The sequence below is a fragment of the Anguilla anguilla genome, chromosome 14, assembly GCF_013347855.1.
Source record: "Anguilla anguilla isolate fAngAng1 chromosome 14, fAngAng1.pri, whole genome shotgun sequence".
NCBI classification, from domain to species: domain Eukaryota; kingdom Metazoa; phylum Chordata; class Actinopteri; order Anguilliformes; family Anguillidae; genus Anguilla; species Anguilla anguilla.
Window position 1 is genome coordinate 19,682,872 of NC_049214.1, and position 26,302 is coordinate 19,709,173.

The 26,302-nt window shown below is 45.9% G+C and overlaps 1 protein-coding gene across 3 annotated transcripts in view; it reads right to left on the bottom strand.

Annotated features, from left to right (window-relative positions):
• The window catches only part of ctif (CBP80/20-dependent translation initiation factor), a 103,131-nt gene that overhangs the window by 24,873 nt on the left and 51,956 nt on the right, over window positions 1–26,302 (bottom strand). For 2 of the 3 annotated variants that reach the window (XM_035390732.1, XM_035390734.1), the window contains 3 exons: window positions 20,233–20,309; window positions 9,358–9,426; window positions 1,652–2,228 (listed from right to left, as the gene is read on the bottom strand). In XM_035390732.1, coding sequence (XP_035246623.1) covers window positions 1,652–2,228; window positions 9,358–9,426; window positions 20,233–20,309 — 723 coding nt within the window. The remainder of the gene's footprint in view (window positions 1–1,651; window positions 2,229–9,357; window positions 9,427–20,232; window positions 20,310–26,302) is intronic. The other variant, XM_035390733.1, reaches the window with a different exon arrangement.

The following is a 26,302-nucleotide window of genomic DNA, read 5'->3' on the forward strand; positions in this document are numbered from 1 at the left end:
ATCAGCTTTTTCCTGGCACACAGAATAATGGAAACCCAAAATGTGAAGCGATAAAATTCCCCACATCGGCTAAAGAAGACATTACTAAAATCTGGAGGGCAGAAGAGATTTTCTTCGCACAGCAGGCAGCGGAACGGAACTCGAAAATGCTCAAACTACATAAGCAGACTATGGAAATCTCCTCAAAACATAAAAGATTCCAGAGCTTAATTAATCATGCAGCAGGATGCCCTGCCGCGTTTCTGGAAAGGAGAAAGCCGGTTTTAATGATCAGCACATTTTGTCAGTCGGAGTTTATAAATGGCCTTGTTATCTGCACTGTGGAACAGCGTCTCTGAATAATGCAGGCTACAAATGAAAGACAACACAGGGAAGTGATAATGAGCCAGTCGCAGGAAGCTGTCATTAGCGTTAAGCTGAGACCAGCAGCACAAAATTTAACACGCAGCAGAAAGAAAAAAAAATTCATCAAAGATTGCAATTTCACCAACTTATTCTCATTGAAGATTTACTAACAGCGACTAAATGATAAATTGATGGATTGTTTAGCCAGAATGAATAGAACACCTTCCATGAATCTGATACTACAACATTTAAAAGTAAACCAGTTTTCTGAGAACGAGGCCGACAGAGTATGATTTTCTTTAACAGTAAGTCAGTTCTCTGAGCATGAGGCTGATAGAGTATGATTTTCTTTAACAGTAAGTCAGTTCTCTGAGGGTGAGGCTGATAGAGTATGATTTTCTTTAACAGTAAGTCAGTTCTCTGAGGACAAGGCTGATAGAGTATGATTTTCTTTAACAGTAAGTCAGTTCTCTGAGGACAAGGCTGATAGAGTATGATTTTCTTTAACAGTAAGTCAGTTCTCTGAGGGTGAGGCTGATAGAGTATGATTTTCTTTAACAGTAAGTCAGTTCTCTGAGGGTCAGGGTGATAAAGTATGATTTTCTTTAACAGTAAGTCAGTTCTCTGAGCATGAGGCTGATAGAGTATGATTTTCTTTAACGGTAAGTCAGTTCTCTGAGGGTGAGGCTGATAGAGTATGATTTTCTTTAACAGTAAGTCAGTTCTCTGAGGACAAGGCTGATAGAGTATGATTTTCTTTAACAGTAAGTCAGAGTATGATTTTCTTTAACAGTAAGTCAGTTCTCTGAGGGTGAGGCTGATAGAGTATGATTTTCTTTAACAGTAAGTCAGTTCTCTGAGGACAAGGCTGATAGAGTATGATTTTCTTTAACAGTAAGTCAGTTCTCTGAGGGTGAGGCTGATAGAGTATGATTTTCTTTAACAGTAAGTCAGTTCTCTGAGGGTCAGGCTGATAAAGTATGATTTTCTTTAACAGTAAGTCAGTTCTCTGAGGACAAGGCTGATAGAGTATGATTTTCTTTAACAGTAAGTCAGTTCTCTGAGGGTGAGGCTGATAGAGTATGATTTTCTTTAACAGTAAGTCAGTTCTCTGAGGACAAGGCTGATAGAGTATGATTTTCTTTAACAGTAAGTCAGTTCTCTGAGGACAAGGCTGATAGAGTATGATTTTCTTTAACAGTAAGTCAGTTCTCTGAGGGTGAGGCTGATAGAGTATGATTTTCTTTAACAGTAAGTCAGTTCTCTGAGGCTGAGGCTGATGGTGAGTGACAGTAAAGAGCTTTACCTTCTCTTTTAGCCTCCTCCTCAGCCTCTCCTTGGACGACTGCAGCAGGCTGACCCTGGGGCCCTCCGCATTGCTGTCCCGGCGCTTGTCCTCCGCTGCGGAGCCGGGCTTGGGCCCCTCGCTGCGGGCCTTGTCAGGGGCGGGGTCCGGCCTCGGGGGGGCAGGCTCCTCGGCCCTCACATTCTCAGTCTCTTTGGTGTTTCTGGGCGCTCCTTTCTCGCCCCCCGCGGCTGCCGGCTGCTTCTGGTTGTGGTGCCAGCGGCGGTTCTGGCTGTAGCCGTGGTGGGTTTGGCCCTGTCGCCCGGACGGGTGCGGGCCCGGGCCCTGGAACTGTCGGCCATGATCCCGGGCGTACTTGCTGTTGCCGGACGGGTGCTCTGTGTTCGGCGGCTGTGGCTGTTTGGGCTGCTGCTGCTGCTGCTGCTGCTGCTGGGCTGGAGGGTGCTGCGGCTGCTGTTGCTGCGGCTGCTGCTGCTGCTGCTGCTGTTGCTGCGGTTGCGACTGTTGCTGCGACGGCTGCTGCTGCTGAAGCTGAGGATTCTGGGACTTGGCTCCTGCAGGTAGTCGCTGCTGTCTCCTGAAATCACAATGAGCTTCTGTTACCCGCATGATGACAGCGATGCTTTGCAACGGACGCTCCTCACAAAGAAACAGCGACATCCACCTGCTCAACCCTCAGGAAAGCTTGGCAACTTCCTTGCCCCACAAGCTAAATGGTCAGAAATACTATATAGCATATAGCTAGTATGCGGTCTCCATGTGTATTAGTAAAAATAGCAGGATGCCAAGCGAACGCGCAAGCTCTCAAGCTCTCTGCATGCGTTCTGGCTTCAGTGGCAGCTGACGCACAAATAGGATTAACCAAATTTGTTGAGAGATTTCCTGTTACCAGCCTCGTCCTGGAAACCAGCATCAGCTTATGAGAGCGAGGGGAATTGTGCGTTCCTCTGACCTGAATTAAGGACGAAGCCCGGCACATGTATGCCCTTAGCAAAATAGTCCTTTAAGTAAGCTGAAATAATTAAAAGCACAGACCAAATATAAATGAAATTTAAAAGTTTGTTGATGTTGTCAATTTAACATTGTTTATTGAATCATTTTTAAAACAACTCCTTCAATCAATCAATGTGCTGGGAACATACTTCTGAGGTTTCCTGCAGAGTGGAGTTTACTTCCGCTGGTCTGAAGAGTTCACAGAGATCAAGGAACATTTCTCATGAAAAATGTTTTCCATTTTTTTTTGGCATTTTGGCAAAATGCACAGCTAGAATACATATTCTAGATCAAAGCATTAACAAAAGAGAGCGGCACACATTTTAAAACTTGTTTAAAAATTATTTTTTGATTTATTTTATTAGCTACAATAGCCTACATTCCAGTTATAGATTCACAAACCAAAATGCCTGTCTTGACATCGCGGAGGTCACAAAATTTATTAATTGTCCCAAACGTGACACGTTTAACACAGTAAAGCATTCTGACGCTCAGGTTCCAGAAAAGCCCTGCGCAGATTTTATAGACCAGCCTCTTGTCTGGGTAAAGCGCTCATATGCTAACACTCACCACAGGAGCTCCTCAGGAGAAGCAAAGAATACATTCCACAAAATAAATTAAGCTGAAATTATATGTTGAATTTCTCTCCTGGAGATGTGTCCTGAACAGAACTTTCCTGCCACACACGTTCTGTGAGGTGCACCTCTTCGCTTGACAGTACAGTATACGCTTTCTACAAACTGCATTTGGGAGAACGACAGAGACGTTGGCATGGGAATAGGCACAGCCGAATCCCTGCCACCCTATGTGTAAAGATACCACCTACAGGCCAGGCCGAACCCCAGGCTCCTATGTGCATAGAACATACCAACTACAGGCCGCCTACACATAGGTAAGGAGAATTCAACAGGTTGAGTGTAGGAGTTTAGAATCTTATCAGTTTCCCATATTTTTTCCAGTCTATTTTAATGGGCTTTTGCTGTGCAATCCCCCAGGGCGCCGAAATAATAACCTGATCCATTTTTATAACAGAAAGGGTGCGCAAGCCCACCGGCTTTACGTCATCAGACAGAACTGTGATGCCACGTCTGAGCAATGCGTGCCAGGCCCGCGGAGGAGAATCTGTCCTCTCCACGCCAACCTCCCTCGGAGGCACGGAGCATGAGCAAACCTAATCCCACTGCATGTGTGTGGGTGTGTTGTTTTGTATTGCACAGTTTCATATCGAGCCAGCAATTGGATAAAAACCGCACACCGCTGCCAAAGGCGAGGGGTACGGGAATCTAAATCTTCCCTCTGTGACCCTGCAAAGCACCCCAAACAATAGATGTGCCGGGCGGCTGAGAGTCCTCGGGGGCAAAGCCGCTCTCGTGTCTGAGTGCAGGAGCTGAAAGCACACACGGGCAGGCCAGCTTCCATCCTACACCCTCAACCCAACAGGCAGAAAAAAGGGCGGAGCTGCAGTATGAACAGGCAGAAATAAGGGCGGAGCTGCAGTATGAACAGGCAGAAATAAGGGCGGAGCTGCAGTATGAACAGGAGACGTCCGGGTGTCTTTCACACCGTGATAGCGGCGGTGAGAAACGGCAGCCTTTGAGGAGATGCGGTCAGAACAAAGTGCGGATTTTCAGGAGGTCGGCGCAAAGTAAACCTGTTGAGCCGTGGAAACTTTGTGCCTCAACACTGAAACCATGAGCGCATCACGAGGCTCCCGCTGCAGATAACGGCGTCCTTCTCCGGCCGACCAAAATAAATGCGCTCTCTAAATACACACATGCAGATCTGGAGGCCTTCCCCCCTTCCGTGGGCCCTGCTCAAATCCACAGCCCGGCAAATCAAGGGCTGGCAGTGACAGGCTCAAAGTGAGACGTCTGACCAGTAAGCCCCGACCATGTCGTTCAGCGGCTTCATGAGTGTTAACCTCCTGAACTGCTGGCTATCTATCTCAGGGAACATCTTTGGAGCAGATGCTTCGGGACACACTCTCGCCCCCCGCTCGCTCATGACAAGCCCCTTAATGCACCTTAACGGGGGCATCCCAGCCATGTTTCCCTTCAGCGGGGAAATACTTGAATGACAGAAGGGATCAGCTCAGGCAGATAGGCCATGAGGCCCATAGGAGAGAACAGCGCAGAGCGAGCACGAGGTGCTGGCTTCACTGAAACCCTTGTGTGGGGAGTGTATCAAGAGTAAGGACTGGTGAAGGAGGCAATCTCTGGACTTGAGTAACATTTAGCAGCAGAAGAATAGCTCAAATACTGTCACAGAATTCTTTTCAACAGGAAATCTTCTGTCAATTTTTTGACTCAAATGAAAAATGACTAAGAATACAAATTCCTCAGAAAATGAAATACATTGGTGGGTTTCAATCAAATGAACGTAGCCTTTTTAAGGGTGTATTCAATTAAATCAAGACAAAACAACAACTCAGTTTTATTTCAAATGTTCTACAATTGCAGTGTTATCAAGAAACTGTTAAAATGATATAGCAACACTACAGAGCTTGCTGGTCTGAAGGTAATTGCATTGCATGCTGGTTTTAATGCAATCCAAAAATATGGTGAGCAATCCAAATCAACTGAAACAAAGGGACCGCCAGTTCATTATTGTGCAATGACAGGCATGGCATAAATTGCGCAAGTAGCTGTTCACGTGATGACTAAGCATTAAACAATCGCTGTACCCAGAATGGTACAGTATAAAACTACACATCACAACCAATCCAGGCTTATTCTGGCAACAGTTTTCCAGCACAAGCAACTGTACAGGTTTATACGACGCGGTTATGATCATCTCACAACTAAAGTAACAAATCTACAGCTGGATGGGTTTGTGACGCATACAAAGGTTTTTGTGTTTCCTCATCACTTCACTACAGAAGAGGCGGTACAGTTTTTTGTTTTTACGGCAGGATAAAGTGAATCCCGGAGCACTGTACACGGTGGCTCCACACTGCCAGAGTTAGGACAGTGTGCGGGGCATGTCTGGGGGTGAATCCCGGAGCACTGTACACGGTGGCTCCACACTGCCAGAGTTAGGACAGTGTGCGGGGCATGTCTGGGGGTGAATCCCGGAGCACTGTACACGGTGGCTCCACACTGCCAGAGTTAGGACAGTGTGCGGGGCATGTCTGGGGGTGAATCCCGGAGCACTGTACACGGAGGCTCCACACTGCCAGAGTTAGGATAGTGTGCGGGGCATGTCTGGGGGTGAATCCCAGAGCACTGTACACGGTGGCTCCACACTGCCAGAGTTAGGACAGTGTGCGGGGCATGTCTGGGGGTGAATCCCGGAGCACTGTACACGGTGGCTCCACACTGCCAGAGTTAGGACAGTGTGCGGGGCATGTCTGGGGGTGAATCCCGGAGCACTGTACATGCTGGCTCCATACTGCCAGAGTTAGGACAGTGTGCGGGGCACGTCTGGGGAGACGAGCATTTGTCAGGTATTTAATTTTGGCACTGCAGTCACCCCCGCGGCATCGCTGCCCTGACGGCGTACGCGGCGTCTGTCCTTCCCGTTTCCCTCTCCCAGGGAGGATGGGGGGCAGTTCAGTGCCCGTCTCCAGAGAACCCCCACCCCCGGCGGCTGAGGTGCCCTCCACATGACTGCTGAAAATGGGTTCAGCACACTCCCCACAGGCATCCACGGGTCAAACAGAGGCCCAAGCAGCGGAGATAAGACGCAGAAGGAATGAGAAGAGACTGCCGCTCTCCACGCGTTTGCTATTTTTGAAACGTACGAAGAACGGGGAGTGCTAATGATTTGGTCTGGCTGGCAGACGGGGGCCAACTCCGACAGCATGTGAGAGAGAACTTGTGGAGGTGGAAGAAAGCGATTCCATAGCTGGGATCAGCTGTTAACCTGCAACTTTTGTTTCAAGTTAATTAAACGCAACAGTGTATCACTCATTAACCATGAGTGAGAAAAATAGGTAATTACCAGGCAAAAGATCAAAAAACAACACAATACAACACTCTCAGTCTCTAAATGTGGGCAGAACAGCCAACAAGATGGTCTCCTGGAAAAACAAACTGTGACCCCAGCAACTTAATAAAGATAATTATTTTCTTCTTGTCAGGTCAACAATAACTCCACAAATGCTCAACAAAGGCACAGGTTGGATCCCAAGAGGAATATTAGTGCTCTGATATTTAAAGGAGCAACTGAAAAATAATATAACTGCACTCTGTAGAGTTCTTCAGTGTGAGAACAATGCTGACATTTGGCCCTATTTAAAAAAAAAAAAAGTGAATTACACTTTAAATTTAGGTGCCCTGCTGCACTGTATGCAATAAAAGCATGAGTGTTAGCCTGTCCGCTTGGTCTTCGTCTCACGTTCCCTCCCTACAATAAGTGGTCCCCAAACAAGTTTAGAGGTGCAACGCAACTTTTAGTTCTGGAAAACTCTTTGTCAGGCATACCATCATAGTTTCAGAAGTCAAGACAGAATAATATGATGGCATACTGTCCAGATGACAATCACTCAAGGTTTATTCATCTGGAAATGCATGCAATAAATTGCCATAGGGTGCCTCAAAAGGAAATTATAAGGTTATCAAAGGCCTCAGTTACATCCAGATTTGCTAAGGAGCTATTAGATAGGAAAGACTGGATCCTGGCTAATGGACACTAAACTGCCTCAGCATTGCGTGCTCAGGATGTGTCCATACCTAACCAGCAAAGTAGAGACTAAACCCAAAATTATAGGAGGGCTGAGTAGCGGCTGCATGAAAGTTCTAGAACATTAACTCCTTTCAAATGGAGCATTGCAACCATATGAATTTATAAGTCTTGAGTCAACGGAAAGTGTTGGGTCCCTAAACCGAACCATTGAAAACTGAGGACGTGTTATCACTGTAACTATGATGGTTTTACCTCAGGACTTACACATTAAGTTTCACTGGGCCTTTTGAAATGAGTAATAGCAGCAATAACCTTGCCTCATTGGAGATGCTTGCTGCTTCATACTTGGATCTTTCACAAATTGCATCATAAACAAAATGGTTTCCTGTTCCCTCAATGCCAAAAATACCATGCCCTTAAACTGTAAAAATGGACCAGAGCCCATCACATTTGGCCTGGCACAATGTCATGTCTGATGTAATACCTTCTAAGAGAACAAAAATTATAGCATGGGCTTCCATCCTCTTATACACTGGCACAGTGGAGAATACATACAAAATGATGTGGCACAGGTAGGGGAGGCATACAGGTGGGTAAAGGAGGAAACGCTAGGTAATTGTGAAAAGGCTTGAATCACTTTGCAACATCTGGTCGAATAATATGCTTTAGTCCAACACCAGCAAACATTGATCCCAAATTAGTGCCATCATGAAGAGGGTAAGCAATCTAGACATCTTACACTAAGCTGACTGAGGACCACTGCAGTGTCCCAGTAGTATCAGTCCTACCACTGCCATTTCAGAACAGATAGCAAAGGCCATCATTCACCAACACACACAACCACTTTAAATCCCCATCAATATTGAGTAGCCATGAAGCACTACTAGACCATAACAGTGATACTGAAAGATTTCTTTCACTGATGATAAATAACATATGATAACTACATGCTGAAACAAGACACCTGATGAACTGGGTAAGCTACATGCTACACATACTTCAAAACATATTTATGTGCCAGTTGCTCTATATACTGTATTGTTAAAAAATACAATTATTTTTAAAAGTGTGGAAAATTGTTGACAGTGTGACAGTGGTAATCATGGATGAGATATTTCTCGACAATTTTAGAATGTTTTCCTCAGATCTTTGACGTGTCTATTCTTGTTCTGAAATGGCTTCCTTTTCAAAGGGCAAAAACGATGTTGTCACATATATACGCAGCTAACATGTGTGGAACTCATCACCTTCCATTTTTCTTTGTGTCACATCAATTGATACCTTCTGGCTAGCTGAGGCATAACAGATCCAGTAATATGGCGTGTTGGTCCAACAAACAGAACGGTTGACAGCCCTGCGGAGCACGAAATCAGCTTCCCCCGTCTTTAATTTCACTGTCAGTGTAACCCCAGCGGGCATGGTGGTCAGCGCAATTTGAATCTTTTTACTGGAATCAAAGAGTGGGAATTTTCAATTACGCCCACCAACACTTGTGAAGAATTAGCCTGAAACCAACCAGAGGAACGGGCAGTGAGTGCAGACGCTTCAGAAAAAGCATGAGACGGTGTGAAAGATGCACAGTGTGAAACACATCATGTTTGAAATACAGAACATGATAGACTAGAGCATGGCCTTCATTTCTGAATATCCCTTGAGATTTAACATCTCCATCTCATTGGACGAAACCCAGCTTGAAAAGCCTCCCGATTCCTGTGCAGTGACATCCTGTGGAGACTTAACACTTGCTGAATTTTGTCACACCCAAGTGTCAAACTCAGTAAGCTTCACTCCACAAAATACCACCAAAGACACCAGAAAGAAGAGCCGGAAAGTGGGCCCACGTACCAAGGAGCCAAACGAAAAGCCCAAACCATGTCCATGGGGTGCCGACCCAAATAGATTTTCCTGCTGTTTAAGAAGCCAACACAAAACCAGGATGGATGCCATTTTTTCCCAATAAAATGGCACCCTACTGGTGGCACGTTTACAATGGAAATAAGCTGGAAAACCTATACGGGTAAAAGCATCCCAAAGCCATAGCGGTTGACCAACCCGTGACCTCCCCGCTTTGCGATGGTTTGACTGACCTGGTGACTATCCGCGTCCCATCGGCGGGCAGCATCACGGTTAGCTGGTCCGGGGAGAGATGGGCGGGTCTAAAAGCATGAGAGTGCGCGGGTCTGAATGAGGGGTGACAGGGAGAGGGACGGACACAAGGCACAGCAGTGGGGCCAGGGGCCAGCGTGGGAAGAGGAGGGGATAACACAAAAAACACAAGCAAACGGCTACAGACTTCTACTGGAACACTACGGCAGGCAGTCTAGAGTGGAATGAGGTGACACAATGGATGTTGCCGTGGTGATGACAGCCCAGGGTTGTATGACAGGTTTCCTGCCGGTGTTGTACATCCGATTGCACCTCCCAGAGGAAACACCAACAGTCAAGATGGTCGTTCAAAGTGCTCAAAATAAAAGATAAATTCCTTGGCTAGCTAACATGGTTGAACATGCACACTTGTACACTTGTTCTCTTTTACAGTACTTCTAAAACTCTGTAGCTGATAACTTCCGTCTTTTTTGCAGCTCATGTGTAATCAGTACAAAGAGTACACTTCCACTGCAATTGCTACTTTATCATCTGCTGTTGTTCAGAATACTTTATGTTTAGGCTTTGGACTTTAGGGTAAGTATGTATGTCAATGAGGAATAACCCAAATCAATTTCAGGTGCAGATTCTTTAAATTCAAACTCCATTATGTTTTAACACACAGACATCTGTTGATGGGTGGGAAGCATTTGAGGTAGCCACGGTCGAGCCTTCTGCAGGAAGCACTTGAGGTAGCCATGGTCCAGACTTGTAAGGGAATTGTGGAGATTGAAAACAGATGATCCAAACCCTAGGTGTGCACATGTCACTGCTGCCAACTCCATACCTTGACTCCTGATGCAGATTCATTATAAACCCCTACCTGCATTTAGTTCCTCTCACATTTGGTCCCATGCTTTCAACAGAGCAGAGAAAGATGCAATGCACAGTAAACATTAAGCATAATTATTTGGCTTAGATACAGTCCAACAGCAAACCCATCCAAAATATGCAGAATATATGGCTCAGACTAGAGAGATCAGTGACAGAGAACACTCCTTTATGTTCACCTATCCAATCCCCTGACTGCGTCTCCACCAATCAATGGCTTTTATCCTGCACAGGTCCCTTGTTCCAGCAGAGTGCAAACAGGGCTTAAAATACAAAATATAAAATCAGCCTCATGATCAGCAACACGCGTGTGCAGAACAATCCGGAGATCCCCAGACTGTGGATGCCAAATGCTCATTTAACGAATGTGTACTCTAGCTCTTACCAGCTCCATTCAAGCAAACAAACATCAGATCCTTTTGGAAAGAGTAAGGGAGGGAGAAAGAGAGTGCACACATGAAGAGTAAGTGACTCAAGTATTGAGAAGATGAAATGAAACGCACACATTTTTAAGTGGTTCACTCTTGCGTGGATTTTTTCATTCATGATAATTCACAGTTCGGCGCATGAAACTCCGCTATAAATGTAGAGGAACTGCATGTGTGCATGTTCAGTGGATTATTTGGTCTACAAGGGCTCCATAATACCCACATCATAGCAATACACACCAATATCTAGAGAAAGCAGTCTTGCCACTTTTGCATAAAACATTTGGTGAAATGAAATTATTCATATATAATATAAACCCATTTAAATATATATGTATGAATAATTTAATGAAAAATAACGTGTGTGTGGTGTGATTAGCTTGTCCCAGTGGCTCTTCTCACTGGTGAGCAGTGCGCTGTGGAGCCTCTGTATGACAGCAGCCTGCTCAGGCACTTTCGCCATCTCTCCCGATCCCTCCCTCAGCACCTTCATCCATCACCCAGAAAAAACAGATGACTTCCTCCCCGGAAACAGTATCTGCTGCGCCCCCACCCCCCACCCCCTTCGGGGACGCCCCAACACATAAGCAATCCTGAAAATGATTAACGCCCAGGCAGTGCGTGCAGTGGCGTAATTACTCGGCATTGCAAACAAACAGACAAAACAAAGCAGCGCTCACATTTAGCCTCCATTACTCACGCGCAGCACACAAGCGCGCGCTCTCTCTCTCTCTCTCACACTCTCTCTCTCACACTCTCTCTCACACTCTCACTCTCACTCACTCTCTCTCTCTCTCTCTCTCTCTCTCTCACACTCTCTCTCTCACACTCTCTCTCACACTCTCACTCTCACTCACTCACTCTCTCTCTCTCTCTCTCTCTCTCTCTCTCTCTCACACTCTCTCTCTCACTCTCTCTCTCACACTCTCTCTCACACTCTCACTCTCACTCACTCTCTCTCTCTCTCTCTCTCCTCTCTCTCTCTCTCTCTCTCTACTCTCTTTCTCTTTCTTTTCTGCCTGTGGTTAGTTTTTTTGATAGTCTTTCTCCTTATGTTCTTTGTCTATTGTTTTTATTTTTGAAGTATAGTAATTTTTTGTGTTGGAAAATGTCCCAATAAAAGGGGTTTTTAAAAATCAAAAAAAAAATCTCTACTTAAGATTATCCCTGCCTCGGACACTGCTGGAGAAACATGGAAGAGAGAGGACAGAAACGCTTAGCGTTGCGTTGCTTCATCCGCGGAGGCCGAGCAGCTCAACGTTCAGAGCCAGTACTGCCCTTAACCTGGTTGCTTTTGCGCTTTCCCACATTAAGAGGAAAAAAACACTCCCCCCCCTCCCCCCCACAGGGTGTGGTGTGGCTATGAGCAATGTCACTGACTGTGTCTCCTGCCCTATGGGTCTTTTTAGGAAGTTATAAGGATGTCGTTGCTTGCTGTACTCTTTATACATCAATTTGGAATTGCAGTTGCATGTCAATCAACAAAAAGTATTTCTGTGGGATTCATGGGTTACCATGCAAAAATATGCTCAGAAATAGCATCCCAATCATAGGTTTGTGTGGAAGGGGGGGGGGGGGGGAAACCCATGAGCCAAAGAAAGGTTAAGCAGGAATTAAGTACCCTAGAAAATAAAATATCATTTTTGAAATGTTAAAAGGGGACAAAAGAAACATGTTTCCTGAATAGAGGCAGCAAGAAGCACATTCCTGTAAATCAAGCCTAATTTCAAGCCAGTTGACATGTCGGCTAAATTCAAAACACATGTGTGCCTCTCCAAGCAGCTTTTCCCCCTCCTGGCTCTCAACTGCAGCTCCTACTTAAAACAAACTGGCGAATAAAGCCTTTTAACACAGAACAGTCATTATGTGCAGGGTGTGCGTGCATTCACTGGTCTCTGCTCGCTCACGTGTCCTAGGTTCTGTGCGTGTCTGCGTGAGAGAGAGTACTGTGTTTGTATGTGTGTGTGTGTGAGAGAGAGAGCACTGTGTGTACGCATGTGTCTGTACAGCTCAGTGTGTGTTTGAGAGAGAGAAAACTGTGTGCTTGTACGAGTGCGTGTGTCAAAGTACTGTGTGTGAATGCGAGTGGGTGTATGTGTGTGTGAGGGTGCATGAGTGTGTGTGTTTGTGAGAGTGTGAGTGTGTGTGTGTATGTGCGCATGTGTGTGTGAACATGTGTGTACGTGAGTGTGTGTGTGAACGTGTGTGTGTGTGTGTGAACGTGTGTGTGTGAATGTGTGTGTGTGTGTGTGTGTGTGAGAATATGTGAGTATGTGAGCGTGTGTGTGTGTGTGAACGTATGCGTGTGTGTGTGTGTGTGTGTGTGTGTGTATGTGAGTGTGTGTGTGTGTGTGTGTGTGTGTGTGTGAGAATATGTGAGTATGTGAGCGTGTGTGTGTGTGTGTGTGTATGTGAGTGTGTGTGTGTGTGTGTGTGTGAGAATATGTGAGTATGTGAGCGCGTGTGTGTGTGTGTGTGAACGTATGCGTGTGTGTGTGTGTGTATGTGAGTGTGTGTGTGTGTGTGTGTGTGTGTGTGAGAATATGTGAGTATGTGAGCGCGTGTGTGTGTGTGTGTGTGTGAGTATGTGAGCGTGTGTGTGTGTGTGTGTGTGTGAATATGTGAGTATGTGAGCGTGTGTGTGTGTGTGTGTATGTGAGTGTGTGTGTGTGTGTGTGAGAGAATATGTGAGTATGTGAGCGCGTGTGAGTCTCCAGACGAGGGGCAGAATGGATCAGTACATACTGTACAGTGTGTATTTGCAGTGCTGAATGGAACTGCGCTAGCCTTTAAAACACAATCTAACCTTTCAGCTGCATCACAAGCACAATCAATCAAGCTTACTAGGATAAGACATGCATGTCATACACACATCATCACAGATACGCAACCGAGTTCGTATTTATCAACATGCAATCTTGCTACAAGACAACACACATCAGGTAACATCCAACTGATTAAAGTACATAATGCATTCTTCATTTTAACGGGTAATGTGTCCATGTCATAATGAAAAAGAAATGCACTCAGTTCAATAGTAAACTTGTAAACTTGGGTGCTCGTCCAATGTTAAATATGCAAGAATGAGATAAGGACCGCACTTCCATAAAATTATTTTCATTTCCGCACGAATGTTTCGGGCAAAACTCCCTTTTTCACCGTATCAAAAGTAGCAATGTGTCCATGTTAAATTCTACCCAATTTAAACAGAATTTTATGTATTTCTATGCTATGTACTATGCATCAAAATAAGTGTTTTTGGGCATCATACTATGCACAATGCCCAAAAACACTGGGAGTCTGTAAACTGGGGCATGCTCCAACAGGCATATGCTCCAAACGGCATGCCAACATTACATCCCAGTAATAGATTAATAGAGTACCTTTTGTTTATTTGACTAAAAATGGCTTATATTTGTATTAATATGGCCAAATTCTATCATTGTGTCTGTTGAAACATTCAAACATTGCCTTTGTGCAATGGCATGTGAACTGTATGCCTGACTGCTGATGATGTGAGTGGAACTGAGGAAGCTCCCGAGGATGTGCTGCAAGTCAGTGGGAGAAAGCCAGGACAAGATGTCACTGGTAGTCCGAGGGAACGGTGGGGGAATGGGGCGTTGTTCGGCCATATTGTACCGTATAGTGAAAGAGAGTTTAAAAGTGTTAGAGTCCCTTTAATTTTATGTATGACTCCTTAATTCAGAAATAGTGCCGTCGACTGACACCTGCTATCATGGGCATTTTGCCCACATTCTGTTCTGACACACAACCTTGCCTAATTTGTGTTAATTTTTATTAATTCAGGCTTTGAAGCTCGGAAGGCTTTTTATCCCAGCCTGTCTGAAATACACAGTGCCATATGGCCACTGCACAGAGCTGCGCAGAGACCTCATTTCTCAGAGAAGGCGAGGACAGTAAGGGGGGGGGGGAGAGATGGCTTTTAATAAAGATACACGGAGAAGGCATATTTTGTCGGTATAAATACACCTCCTCCTCCCACCTCCGTGCCAGACAGCTCAATCTAACAATTAAAATGTGAAGCTGTCACTGTGAGTGCTCGTCGGGGGGGGGGGGGGGGGGAGAACGGCGAGGAGAAGGGCTGGAATTTGACCGCTGAGGAAAGGAGCTCGTGCACGAGCATGAGCGAGAGCGCGCCCGTGTGTACGCGCAGCAGCTCAGAGCGGCCACGTTTCGCCAGCTCCTCTGTTCTCCCGCCACGAAACGAAACATTTTTGCTGGAAACAGCCAATCACGCGGCCATGTTCATTGCCGGGCCACGGGACCCTTCCACGCACCAGAAGAGCGCCTTAGCAGCATGAGCCACTCAGCAGGCCTTCCTCACATCACCAGTTCTAAAACGTGAACACTAACTAGGGTTTAGGTAGTGACATATTAAAATATCTATGGAACACTGCAATGCACCATATATTCTATAAACCTGTGGTGAATTAACTTAAAAGTTCTAAAATGTTCAGTTTTGGCTAAGTATACCAGCTTTGAGCTCCAGTCTATTCAGCAAGCTACAGTAATTACATAATTGTTTACACTTAACCTTACAAATAGTTTTAATAATGTGTACTCCTGCCATAACTAAACTATGGTTTGTATTCAGGTACTACGAAGTAGCTAGCAAGCAAGGTTATGCAATAAAATAGCAAGTTTGTTATTAAGTTATATTGTCCAACAAGAAATACATACAAGCTACCATCAGTTAGCTGAAAACAATTATAGTGCATGTTTAAATATACTGAAGAAAGGCATTTTCACAAGGACCCCATCAACATCATTAAAAATGCAAACATTTAGTTGTAATGGTATGGTACTGTACAACGCTAGCTTCTCACTCAGACACTGCAAAACTGTGCCAAACAGACAGCGGCAGCTAAATCAGCCTTTTCACTGCACATCCTCATCACTTAGCACTGCTAACCATCAGAGAGATCGCACATGCAAAAACCCTTCAGGCAAACAGTCTGATCAGCTGCCGACTAACGCCTGTCAACCTGCGCTTTCCAACAGAGAAATCCTGTCATCTCTCATGTCTAACTGCTCCATATTGACACAAAGTTTTTTTTTCACCGCAAAGTAATCACTTCCTTCTGACAAACTTCTTTAATTATTGCACTGTTTAGTTATCAACATACTTCCTGCATAAAAGCATGTTGATAACTAAAGACCTAAATCAGGCTCGTGAAAAGAACGACAGACAGCGCAATGTTGACCGCGTCCGTCGACGCTCATCAAGCCAGACTCAGTGTAGTACACGTATACCACAATGCAGCAATGCACTAAAATATGTCAAATAGGAAGGTGGAAAATACTGGTTTTAAATGTGTTAAGAATCTCAAAAGGAGAACAGATAAAACAAGCTGTTTGCAGCAGGAGAACTTACATAAAAATTTTCCCATTCTCAGCATTGACTGAATTTGCAACAACGGACAAGCAGCATTTGGTTTTGTGTGTTACACCTGGGAAATATTGTTCAACTTTATTGTTTGACGTGCATTCACCAGCTACAGGAGTTCACTGTGGGCCTCATCAAGAGTTCTGCCTTCCTGAATTCCATACCACTGGATGAGGTCTATCGGACTCCTGCCGTGTCGCACAAGAGAGAGCCATTTCAAAAAATCATTAAGGGCTTACAGCAATGTACGAAACACCTGTAAAACACAAACAACGGCTGCAATGTGCATCTCCGCCTCTATACACCTAGAATAAAACCCGATGCAGCTCCTCGCACGGTTCTGAATGGCTCAGCAGTCTGGCCGGTTGAGAACAGTATTCCGGTGCAAACGCGTGCGTTTCGTACGGCATGTTTTCCCCCCCGGACAGTGTTCCGCTGCACTCGTCGCCCGGATCTTAAAAACGCACATAATTCTGGGTGATCCACTTTTTTCTGGAGGAACATTTGTCTCGGTTAAATCATGAAGGAAAGCGTGTCTCCTTTCAGTGCTCTTATCCCTGATGCGTCCTGACAGCTGTTTCATCCTCGCTGGTGTCCGTCCCAGGCTGCCATTCTTTGCGCTTTGTGTCTCTGGGGTCCAGCCCATTGTAATCGCCGTCCTGCGGTCTGACCGAAAATTGCGAGATGTACAAAATTATTGAAATCCATCGGCGTGCGACGTACCAGCGCAATATTGCTCTACGCTGTCATCGGTCCTGATTTTGCGGGGGAAACCAAATGTTGATACCAGATGTTTATGATTTCATTACATGAAACTGCCTTTTTGATTTTTTTTTTTTTTAAAAAGACTCTTTGTTGGACATATTTCTCTATGGTGAACAAATTATGCATTTAATATGTATAAAGAAACCCCATTAACTTCTTTTGAAAACAGTTTTTTGACTAACAGCTTGACTCCATTAATTGTTCTGCTAAATATGTTAATCATTATAGCTTTAGTATAGTATGGTTCTTTTATGTGTCTAGTGCCACATCATGTTATAGCTTGCAAGCTTTTGGACTTTTCACCTTTTTAAGGACTTGAGAATTTTTACCTAACCTTTGCCATTCATTCAGTTTCCTATAGTCAATGTAAAACTTGAAGAGGCTGGATGAAACAGGAAGTGACACGCCACCATGAAATCTACAACCGAGAACAAACCTATTCTAAGTGCTATCTTTTACATGTACAGGCCATAATGCATAGGTTTTAACGCAAGATGAGAAACTGCAGTTCTCAGTGGGGTACCCTTGTGCAAACTAAGTGAATTAAAGACTACACTGCATAAATGGTGTTTCCAGAATACACAGGAAACTTTGAGAAGTATAAAAATATTCACCGCAAGATGCCCTCAACCAGGGTGCCTGCTAAGCACACCCAGTTATCAGCCAAACTTTCCCTCAAAAGTTTTCGAGGATGACGCCGACCCACAAAAGTTTGACTCCAGCGCAAGGTGTCCTGCCAGGATAAGAGCTTTGCTTTAGCCAGCAGCCCTGACGAGCGGGACTGCAGTGCCCGCGATGCCAGCAGCAGAGGCGGCACGGCTGCCAAGCCGGAGCGCGAAGCGTCGGGCGAGAGCACCTTCTGTCAGGGCGCCTTTAAAATGCTGAGCACGCAGCTGCTATCCGCCAGGAGCGCTCAGAGGAAGAGCTCGGCGCGGCGCGGCGCGGCGCGGCGCGGATTCAGTCAAATTCAGAGTGCTGCTCCGCGGAACATCAGCTGCATTATTTATTAGCTGCAGATAAGGCAGCCAATTTCTAATAACTCCACCAAAGATGACCCCAACCCAAATTCTGTTCAGTCTGCAGTTCCTCAGAATCAGGGTGCCTCACGACGGTCAGGGGACGGGGGAGACGGGGGGGACGGGACGGGGGGTGGAAGGGAGTGATGTGAAGTCGCGGGCTCTTTCCACCGTTTGGGAGGTGGGAGAAGGTCAAACCCCCCGCTGAGGCCTGCCTTACAGCGGTGAGGACGACATGAAAGGACTGGGATGATTAAATCATGAGCGCTGAGAGAGGAGCGCCCGCGGGCTCCACGCCGCACGCCGCACGGACACTCCGCCGGGCTCCGACGTCCCCGCGCCCACAGAGGAGGGTCAATGTGCGTTTGCCGCTGCACAATTCCTTCTTTTCTTTCCACTGCAGGTACGGCTCTCTTTACCTACCCCAGAGCTGAACAGCAGTACAATTAATACTCCTCCTGTACCTTCATTCACGGAATGGCAGCGGGTTGGCTTGGCGGCATGGGCCACGATGCACGTTTCGCACTGTGATGCTGCGCAAATGCAACGTAAGGCAACGCACAGGACCGCGTGCCGAGCTCCGAGCTACGGAACAAGAGCCCAGCCTGAAGTGTGAAGCACCCTCAACGCCGCCATCGCCGCCTCCCCCCTCCCCCCCCCCACCGCCCGAAAAAGAGGGAGGAAAATGAGTTTCCCAGCGCGGGGAAGGGGGTTCGGGGCAGGGCCGGGCCGTTTGAAGTGTGAATGTTTGGGAAGGGAACTGCAGGGCTGCAGGCCTGAGTAATGAAGGGCCTGGTTTGAGGACCCGCCCCTTGGCTGAACCTGGAGTCACTCCCGGGCCTGTGGCTGGAGTAATTAGACAGCCCGGGCTGGAGGGGCCCTCTCAGAGCCAGCCCTCAGCACACCCACAGGACCCTCTCAGCACCGAGGCGCTTTTCTGCGCAGGGAAGGCTATCATTTCACAAGTATATTTTGGAAATCACTTCTGGCTGAGTGAGAAAGAGGGGGGGTGGGGGTGGGGAGGTAAGAGGTAGAGAGAAAGGCCTGTATTCAGTCAACACTTGCCCTCAACTTTAGCGTACAAGGGAATGCAAGCCTTTTTTCCCTCACAACCTCAGCTGGTTAAAATTGTTTTAGCGATTGCTGAACTCTGATTGCTGAAGAAAAACATTTTTTTTCCCCCTTTTAATTGTTAAATTAAGGACAGATGTCGATTAAATCCCAGCCAAACAAGCATGAGAAATGAAATGCTGCGCAGTTTTATTTGCGTGGCGCTTTTTACAGAGACACTGTCGTAAAGTCGCTTCACAGGAAAACAGGAAAAATTGGGCAAGACCGAGCCTGAACCCCCAAAAAACTCCCCACTGGGAAGGAGAAACTCCCCGATGGGAATAAATCTTCGGAGGAACCCAGATATATAGAAAGAAGTCAGAGAGAAGAAAAGGGGACTATTTCATAAGCCGTGTCATGTTTTTAAATTGTTTGGGTGCAGTGAAACTGAAAAAATACACTGGGTTTGGCAGAAACTCACTTTAAAATGCAAAACCACAGGCAAAATCTTGCTGAGGGAGAAATGAAAGGTGTATCAATTTACCTGTAAATCTAACCCAGTCTACTAACTGAAGCTTTTTCTCATGAATCCTTAAGATAATTCTAATCATAGGTACTGTATAAACAATAGACAATGGCTTAATTCAAAACTGTGCCTTTCTTTCAGCCTTTCTCTTTTAGGCCAGTAACATTTTGCTTAATATTGCACAAAATGTCTGGGAACCAATTTTGTTGTGCCTTTAAAAAAGAAAGAAAAAAAGGTTTAATTCTGACTGAAGTTACCATATTTTCACTGACAGAGCCCTAAATATTTTCTTTTAAGTTGTTACTTAGCAACTGGAGAGAAGTTTCCAACGATGTCATACAGGAAAGAAATTTTGAAAAATCAAATAAAAAAACAGGCATTTACTGGGAATTTTAACATGAAAATATGAACAGTTAATGAAAGAAGGCTCACGTATGGAGTCATGTTGTACTTTGGATGAAAGGATCGTTGCTCTCCTGAGCCCACCAAGTCTAGCAGTAAAACGACTTCAGGGAATACACAGTAAAAACTTGTGGGCCCCCCCCCCCCCTCTTGCCCCCCCCCTTCACATTCTATAACTCTGGAGCCAGCATTCCAGGTTTGATGTTCTTTTGGCAAAGGACGAGAACCCAGAGCCTCGGAGTTGTGTGAGGCAGTGTAATCTGAACGCTGTTCCATTCGCGCTCGGTTCCAGAGGAGGGCGAGAACGTGTTTTCGTTCCCACATTCTCTGCTCTCCGTGAGGAAACGGGAGTGCGTTTATTCCTGGCTGCGGCAGCGAGCAGCGCTACTCACCGACGGTCGTTCCTCCTGCGACGGAAGAGCTTTTTGGTGTGCGCGATTTCGGCTTCAGTCGACAGGGGCGGGAAGACCTGTGGGAACAGAACGAGGAGAGGCATCGGTCTGGGCTGTCTGGCGTTCTCACGCTGAGATGCGAAATGGCAGGAAATTACGAGGCCCGATGGCTGTGCAGACGAACAGCCATGTTCCCTGATGAGCCTGCCAATCAAACTGCCACCTGTTAACCAAGCACACAGATGAAAAGGAACGTCAGAGCAGTCCATTATTCATGAAGTGACAGGGCTCTGAGCGGAGAGAGAGAGAGAGAGAGAAACGCACGACTCCCATCACAGAGTCCCTGCAGTTCTGCATCTCTGCTCCGGCAGGCTTTCTGTCACAATAAATAAATATGAAATACAATCAACATCCTGAAGTGCAAACACCAGTATACCAAGCAGAATTCCCACGTCAGCGAGGAAAGCCATCCATCTTTGAGAAAGAATATTACCTACAAACACAGAACTGCTCATGAACAAAACTCCCACCTTTACAACTATTGCCTTTTCTTCGATGTTAACAGAGTAGAATGCTCGGCTCAATCATTACAGGAAATGCATGAAGTTAAAAATATACAAGGTCACAGTGTACTGCAATGCACTTCTGGCAAAAATGCTGAATGTTCAGCTGCCCATAAAGACACAACAGAGAAATAAATCAAAATGTGTTTTCAGGGTGCGAATGAATTAAAATTTTAAAGACATTCACTGTTTCAGCAACAAAGGGGATTCTGGGGGGGTTATCAGCAAATATGAATCAAAGTCAAAAAGAGTAGCATCACCATGCACACTTATTACAAAAAATTAACTGTATTGGACTTCAAAGCACCTGATCAATTTTGCTAATCCCGTTTTGTCACACCCAATGAAAAGGACACCCAACCTTTATTTTTACCAGAGGTTCTGCAACTATAACAATGCCACAGAGATTTTGCAACACCTAATTTCACAGATACCGCATTTACGCCACAGAATGATTTTATCCAATCTTAATGGACCTTCACTTTTTACCTATCTGTTCTGTCCCTTGTCTGAGTGGCAGTGCAGCCCACATGCAGGGATACTGACTGGCTGTTGGCTTTGTGCTCTCAGAAGAGCGCTGCCAGTTGGCCTGCATCAGGCCCCTTCTCCGTAGAGCCAGAAGTGCGCTTCTATTCACTCTGACTGAAACAGTCTGCATGTTCCCGCAGTGCCTATTGATCACTGCTCCTCACCTTTAAAAGTACTGGACTCATTCTGACTGGTGTCACACTCAGAGCACGCTCAAGTCCTGATTTTAGAGTGGATCTGTATGTACCTGCACATCAAAATAATCACATATGAACTACGTAAGAAATAAGTCTAGGGTTAGGCGGCATCCAGGTTTTTACACCACCATACCTGTCCTGAAAAATTCCATAGTGTAAAGTATACGGTCTTAACAGTAAAAACTGAAAAATGTTGCCAAATTCAGATGTGTCATTTATGTACTGTTCATTATGAACCAAATAGGCATAATTCACGGCATTTGCAGAGCCTATGTCACCATAAATATTTAAAAAGAATGTTTGTTCTTCCAAAGGTGCTACTCCCTGTAATTTATCAAATTATTTCCTACTGTAGATGGATGACCTGTACAAATGGCCCCCTCGTGACTCCCACGTCACTCCCCTCCTCATCTCCCTCCACTGGCTACCAGTGCAAGCTCGCATCCGGTTTAAGACACTGGTGCTTGCTTTCCAAGCAGTCAAGGGGTCAGCTCCTGGTTATCTGCAGAAGATGATCAGACCCTACAAGCCGGCCAGATCGCTCCGATCGGCTACTACAGGGCGGCTGATTCCTCCCCCTACACGAGCAGCAACAAGGTCTCGACTCTTTGCAGTTCTGGCCCCACGATGGTGGAACGATCTTCCAGTGGAGGTCAGAACAGCAGAGTGTCTGAGCACCTTCAAACGGAAACTCAAGACGCACCTCTTCTCTGTATACCTCTCTCCTCTTCCCTAAACCCTCTCCCATAACTATTTAAAAAAAAAAAAAAAAAAAAAAAAAAAAAAAAAATTTTTTGGTTCAGACTATCTTGTGTCTCCTTACTGTATGCTACTATAGTAAAGGCTTTTTATCTACATTTTATTCAATGGACTTAAGTGGACTTGATCCTGAGTTTGGTTACACTGTTGTAAGTCGCTCTGGATAAGAGCGTCAGCTAAATGCCTATAATGTAATGTAATGGCCATCTGGTCACTTACAGTACGTCACATTTATGCATTTAACAGATGCTAGCTCCATCCATCTCGCAGACCAGAATCTATCTATATAGCTGGCAAGCTATATCAAAATCCATCTATATAGCTTGCTAGCTCAATTAGGCTTTCACCATATTTGACTGTGCAATTGCCTCTCTCACGAGAGGGAGGATGCCTGCAGCCCAGTGCAACTTTGGACAATGGCTGGAGCTGATAACAATGCTTACTGTATGGAAAAGAATTTGGAATTAGAATATAGAATTTTGCTATTTTATTTCAAATAAGGGACAGCATGTATCCTTGAGGGATGCAAAGCAAAAAGTCAAAGCAGAGGACTGTCCCATATAATGCGGGGTATTTCGGTGTCAATGGAGCAAAAAACAAAGCTCACAAACTTTCATTAAAACGTTTATTTGGCTGATGCACAGATTTAGTGGGATTCGTGCAAACATTAGAAGTGTGGACTTCCTTAACTGTAACTGAAGTTGGCAGATTAGGCCCACCCCATTTAAATCTTTGGGTTTCCCTTCATATTGTGGTATAAAGCCAGCATACTGCCTAACTGGAGCTGTCACATTTTCTGACAACCAAATTTTGGGCCTCTATCTTGTACCTTTACTCCTGTCAAAACCACTAGCCAACGGCATAATGTGTAACATATGAATAGTAATCTGATCCTAAAACATAGTTTGGTGTGTCATCACTATGTCTTGCAGGCATTTGTGTGCAAAATTGTGTATTAGTGGAAGATAGCCAGAGCCCTGGATGAGTTCCTGCAATCAGAACATAATGCTAATGCTTAGCTTTGGGGAAGTGTCTGCGTAGGAGACGAGCCCTTTCCTCCCCGTCATTCCCACACAGGAAATGAAGGATTTGTGGGTAGAAACGGCTGTGACTCACAGCGCTGACGAGGAGGGCCGTGCCAGCAGTGTCACAGTCAAAGAGGAGTCTCGCGCCTGGCGAGCGTCTCCCCGTCACAGCCGCCGCGCAATCTGCTCGGCTGGGCGCCGCAGCGCGAGACGCGCGAGACAAATTACAGACCCCCGTCCCCGGCGTTCATCTGCAGGCAAGGCTGCGCATACAACCTTCCCCTCCCCTTCAGTCTTTACAGAGCAGGGCTGGCAGCCTGCAATTTCCCCAGACAGCGCATGACACGGTCAGACAAAATCAGCAGGAGGAAAAAAAAAAAAAGAAATACAAGTCTTTTGCAGGTGAAGGCGTCCGTTTCAAAGACATGACATTCAAAAAGTGCTCCGTGCTCTCAAGCGCCTGCATCCGCCATTAAATCAACCTGAGAGGTGACACTCAAATTCCATGTCTGGCTGTAAACCAGGGGCGCCAGTTGCCTTGGTTACAGATGCACTATTGGCCTATTACCAGTGGGAGGAGATGTATGGGGGGGGGGGGGGGGAGCGGGGGGTGGGAGCGGGATGAGGGGAAGAGGGAGGGAGCGACAGGGAAGGCAAAAGAGCTGTTTTCTCAAACAACTCCGGAGCGGCGCGGGGCCGTGGTTATCTCCAGATCGACGGCGTCTGCACAGGAAGCGGAGCGGCACCCTCTCCGCCCCGCCCGCCGGCACACGCCCAGCGTTTGACTGCGCCTCTCTGTCAGCAGGGATCACGTGTGCTGCAGGAGCCGGGCTCCGCTGCCCTCCTGACCCCTGCCTGGGCCTGGGCCTGCCGGTACGGGGCCTGGCTGCGCGCTGTCAGGAGGGACAGTAGGCCACTCTGGCACCGCACACATTCATCTGCAGGGTCTAATCTAAACCCCTTCTGAGCACTGCCCGATTCACCTCAGCACACAGGAAGGGAGACTCACCTAGACTGTGAACATTACCTGCACATATACCAATGTGTATATTTATATCTATGCAACCTTTCCTCAGTGACATTAAACCACTATCGACAACTTGCCAATCGGTTCTTGAGAATGATTTTTAAAGTTTTTTTTAAAACCATACAGTAAGAGTGTGTGCAGGTGACCACTGGTTTAAACTGCTGTCAACACTTTGCCATCTCTGAGAATAATTAGAGCTTTTAATCATCTTCACACTGCTGGGCTTCCAGCAAATGGCCTGCTGAACCAATCGCAGCACAGAGCACAAGACAGGGGCCCCACTGTGCTGTCATAAATCATAGCATGTACCACTGACTAATTTTTGGATCCCGCCAAGAATTCATGCTGGTCTATCAAGATGTACATCTCAATTCAATATTCAAGCTGGCACAATCTGCCTCTCAAAAGGAGAGACCAACAACCAGAGATTCATATTAAATTAAATACATCATTAAGCACGTACATCTATTCCTATAGCAGGTCTGACCTTCATGTTCCCGTTTAGTTGTTTTGTACAAATTAGCCTAAAGGACCCCCAGCTCCACAAGCAGAGCCCAGAGCCTCAGAGAAGTTGGCACGGCAAACGTTCCCTCCTTCCCTGCCTCCCTCCCTCGCTCCCTCCCTCCCTCTCTGTCTTACTCACTTTTTCCTGGAGGACCCAGCGACTGCAGCTGGGCCGCTCCGATTGGCCGGCGCAGATTGAAGACAGATGTGGACACGGCCTCAGTGGCGTCTTAATAAGCGCTTTTGACACGCGGCGCCACCCCAGCAGGCAGGCCGAACAAGACTCGGCTCAGAACGCCGCGCGGGACCGCGTGTGCCGCATATCCTGTTTAGGAAACGAGCAGCGCGGCGGCGGCGAACGCGCTGTTTTCCAGCCGTACCCCAGCTATCCCTCCGCACAGGCTGCAGCACATCTCTCGCAGTTTTCACGGCAGTTTGGAGAGCGCGCCATGGCGGAATATTTTTTTCCCCTTCCCTTCAGTCATGGGAAGTGGCGTGTAATCTTCTACTCCCAGTCACACCCAGCCAGTGTGCGCTGCATGTTACTGAAAAACCATACCTGTATGCCATACCTACAGTGAAGAGGTAAGAAGATCAGGTTTCATGAGTGGGAATTAAAATAAATATGCTGATAACCACATCCGATTACTGTTATGATCCTGTTTTATGAGCCATTAACGCTACAACATTCTATATACACCAGTCTTGCAAATGTTGTGCAGTCACAACTAATAGTCCATTGCTCCACTAATAAGTCACATTAGTTCATTACTCTTGAAATGATAAATCTCATCAGTGTCAGACTTTCAGTTTGCTTGCTTTAAGTGAGAGACCGAGAGAGGGAAAGAGAGAGGGAGGGGCAGAGAGAGCAAAAGATTGTTGGTTTAGCTACTGTTGTTTTCCTGAAGGATATCATTAGCAGTAATTCGGTTTTATAATTGTAACCAGATGATAATCTAAACTCTAGCATAATTATTTAGTCATCAAAGCTAGAAAATTCATAAATATTTACATGCTTCCTACTTCAGGGGAAAAAATGCTAGACTTGACTCTTGCAGGAGACTACACAAAATGTTCATGATGGCTCAGTTTCTTCTACGAGGTTGTGTTTATTTATTTTTGTTAATTCGAAAAAGGAAATCAAGTAAAGGACATGAGGAGCCTCAGTGGCTCTGTGTTTAAAATGGCTATCCTGGCTTACCCTGCAGAAAAACTCAGCAAAACAAAAAACTTCAGTGCTATCTTTTCATTGGTCCAATCAAATTTATTCTCATTCTGAAGTATCTCAAGAATGCAGATTTAAACTAACATAAGATTTACAGCAAGATAAAAGTTAAACCATAATTAATCAGTAAAATCAGCGGTTCTTGTAAAATGTTGTACGTCATTTCACAGAAGCCTGCCTCTTCTCAGAGGCCCAAAGTAAAACAGGCTGTTTACTGTGCAGACAGAGAGTCAGCAGGTGTG